The sequence below is a fragment of the Syngnathus floridae genome, unplaced genomic scaffold, assembly GCF_059516105.1.
Source record: "Syngnathus floridae isolate MCC-2025c unplaced genomic scaffold, RoL_Sflo_1.0 HiC_scaffold_25, whole genome shotgun sequence".
NCBI lineage: Eukaryota > Metazoa > Chordata > Actinopteri > Syngnathiformes > Syngnathidae > Syngnathus > Syngnathus floridae.
Genome location: NW_028284054.1, coordinates 555500 through 558589, shown reverse-complemented (window position 1 = coordinate 558589; position 3090 = coordinate 555500). Strand labels below are relative to the sequence as shown.

At 52.4% G+C, this 3090-nt stretch overlaps 1 protein-coding gene across 2 annotated transcripts; it reads left to right on the top strand.

Moving 5' to 3' along the window:
* Positions 1-763: 763 nt before the first annotated feature.
* Positions 764-2078, top strand: LOC148378823 (janus kinase and microtubule-interacting protein 3-like). Of its 2 annotated transcripts, XM_088367709.1 has the most exons (3): positions 862-893; positions 970-1337; positions 1417-2078. In XM_088367709.1, exons 2-3 carry the CDS (start codon positions 1125-1127, stop codon positions 1531-1533), a joined length of 330 nt encoding a protein of 109 aa, XP_088223835.1. In that variant the 5' UTR covers positions 862-893; positions 970-1124; the 3' UTR covers positions 1534-2078. The 2 variants fall into 2 exon arrangements, with proteins under 2 accessions (XP_088223833.1, XP_088223835.1); XM_088367707.1 differs by having other exon boundaries at positions 764-1337.
* Positions 2079-3090: the final 1012 nt, after the last annotated feature.

Sequence of the window (3090 nt, the reverse complement as noted above, 5' to 3'; positions counted from 1 at the left end):
GGGTGGAGGAGAAGCAGCTGCTGCGTCAGAGCAATCAGCAGTTGGCCGAAAAGGTGACGGAAAGAAAGGCGCTGGGCGGAGTCGCTTGGCGTCACACCCGTCGGGAAGCCCCGCAGATGAGGTCTGACTGTCTTTTCAGGTCAGGCGGATGGAGGCGGAAGAAGCGCGTCTGAAAGAGCACATCCAGGATATCCGAGACCAAAACGAACTGCTTGAGTTCCGCATCCTGGAGCTGGAGGTGGGAAGACTCGCACAAGCGTGTTGAGGCCAGAGATGTGACGGACGGACGGACGGACGGACGGACGGACGGACGGACGGACGGATGCATGCCTCTGCCTTTCAGGAGAGGGAGTGGCGCTCCCCCGTCTTGAAGTTTCTGCAAGTCCGTTTCCCAGACGGCCTCAGCCCTTTGCAGATCTACTGCGAGGCCGAGGGCGTGAGCGTACGTAAGGCGTCCCTCGCAACCCTAACCTTAACCCGAGGTCCCAGAACACCTTACATTGCTCCTTGCGCCTTTCCCCCGGACATCGTCATCAGTGATCTGATGAAGAAGCTGGACATCCTGGGCTATAACGCCGTAAGTGTATGTCGAACTCCTTATGTTCGCACTCCACGAGACTCGGCGGCTCAAATGTGACTTTTGGAAGGCTTTGCGCTGAAAGAAGCTTGTTGACGCTGTGCCTTTGGGCTCTTGCAGAATCTCACCAACGAGGAGCAGGTGGTCGTGATTCACGCCAGGACCCTTCTCACCCTAGCCGAGAAGGTAACGCGCACGTCCACGCACGCTCTCGCATTCTGCTTATGTGACAGCAGCCTTTCCTCAGTGGTTAGAATACATCAAAGTGACCAAGTCAGCACTTCAACAGAAGATGTTGGACATTGAAAGTGAGAAGGTAGACAGACACGCGACATCAGCCAAGGGGAACTCCGGCAATGTGCCCCAACAATTCTGACCTTGAGCTGTGCTAGGATATGTTCTGCAAGCAGAAGGGCTACCTGGATGAAGAGTTGGACTTCAGGAAGTGTTCCATGGACCAGGCTCATAAGGTAAGCCGCCCTCAAATCTCCCGCCGGACCACTGATGGACGAGGATTGCGGCCCAGAGGATCCTGGAGCTGGAGGCCATGTTGTACGAGGCGCTACCGCAGCGGGACTGCCCCGCCACGGACGGCGAAAAAGCCAGCCACGCTGGCGTGAATGACGTGCTGACGGCGGATCAGAGAGAAGAGCTTAGGAGCGCCGTGGACCAATGGAAGCGAGCCCTGATGTGCGAGTTGAGGGAGCGCGACGCTTGCATCCTCCAAGAGAGAATGGATCTGCTGCACAGCGCGCAACAGGTAAGGGCCCAAAGCCAGCCCGGCACTTACTTGCACGCTTACTGGCTTTTGAATGCCACTTTCCATTTGTCCGTCCTAGAGGAACAAAGAGCTGAAAGAATTCATCGAAGCTCAGAAGAGACAAATCAAACAATTGGAGGAGAAGTTTCTGTTTCTCTTTCTATTCTTCTCCTTGGCCTTCATTCTGTGGCCCTAACACCAGCTGGTGAGTGAGCTCCAGCGGCACCGCACTCGACACCTCCGATACACTGCCAGCCGGTCTCAGACGTTGGCAGACGCTCCGATGCCAACGTATACCCCCCGCCACGGTGACAGAGGCACCGCGTCACACCGGCGCTCATCCAATCAGAAGGCAGGAAAAGCAAATTCACATGCAGGGCACTTTTGAACCAGAAGAGAGCGCCACAAAAAACGGTTGTTGCCCCAAACGCGCACTAAAAAGGGTCAGAATAACAAGAGTCCCACTGGCCAGCCGGGGCCACCCGTCCAGCTGTTTCTTCAGGGGGGAAAAAAATTGGAGTCACCGGTGAGTACATTTTGCATTTAGCTCTGCTTTTCTGCTTCTGTCTTCAAGTGTGTGGCATCCTGCGATCAAAGATTCAGCCAACCCCAAAGCGGTTGACCTCAACGTCCCACCACCATGCCTACCAGAGCAGGTGACGTGATGCTTTGGACATCCTTCCGTCTCAGATGCCCAAAAGTACTCTTTGCCACATCTGCGGCAATACGGTGTCTTTTCAAAGGTGCAAATAAATCCAGCGTGGGCGGAACACGCACGTCTTCGGTTTTTCCCGCTTTGTTTGTGTGACAGCTGTTGTGAAAATTTTATACAAATAAAGTTGTATAGTACAGGTTTGGCCAAGCCGCAACTCCCGAACCGCATGCGGCTCTTTTATGTTCATATCAACATTTGTGTGTGTGTGTGTGTGTGTGTGTGGGGGGGGGGGGGGGGTTGTGCGTGTTGGCTTCACTTGAGTTCAATTTGGTATTTTGGTCAAAAGCGCATGTGGTGAAATTCCACAAAGTAGGATGGGCAAACACATTTCTTTAAACTATGAGTGTCAATTGGGCTCTTGAAATGGCAGGGAAAAGATGCACAGCAAAACGAAAATACGTAGATGAACACAGGACGTTTTAATCAGAGTGGGAAAGTTTCTATTTTTTGTTGAACGTGATGGCAAACCATTCTGCCTGATATGTCAGACCTCAGCGCATTTCAAAGATTCAAATCTTCAGCGCCATGCACTTAAGCTCACTCCATGCTAACATTGATCAGGCGTCGAACCCGCAACATCATGCTTAAGAGGTGGCCATGCTAACCAGTGCGCCATTATGTCAACGCATAATAACTGTAAGTCTACTGATCAAAACAGCGGTTACTACATGACGTCGCTACGTCGTGGTCACGTGACGCAGACAAGACGTCAATGGACGTGGGCAGAGTTAACTTGTTTAAAAGGGAGTGGGCAGAAGAAATATTTAATTTATTTAAATCTATTTTGAGTGCACACCATTATGCCAATGCATAACAACTGTAAATCTACTAAACAAAACAGCGGTTGCTATATCGTCTGCCACGTCGTGGTCACGTGACGCGGACGTGACGTCGACGCCTACTTTACATCCCACCGATCACAGGACCCCTCGGCTGCATAACCGTGCCCCCTTCCCAACCAATCGGATTTGCTATACGCGAAAACGACGCCAATGGAAAGAGCTTCCGCCCAAATTTAAATCCGTGGGCGTGGCTCGC

Coding starts and splice junctions, on each gene's coding strand:
- LOC148378823 (XM_088367707.1), top strand. CDS start 1,125: ATGTTGTACGAGGCGCTACCGCAGCGGGACTGCCCCGCCACGGACGGC. Junction 1,338..1,416: donor TGCTGCACAGCGCGCAACAG/GTAAGGGCCCAA, acceptor TGTCCGTCCTAG/AGGAACAAAGAGCTGAAAGA.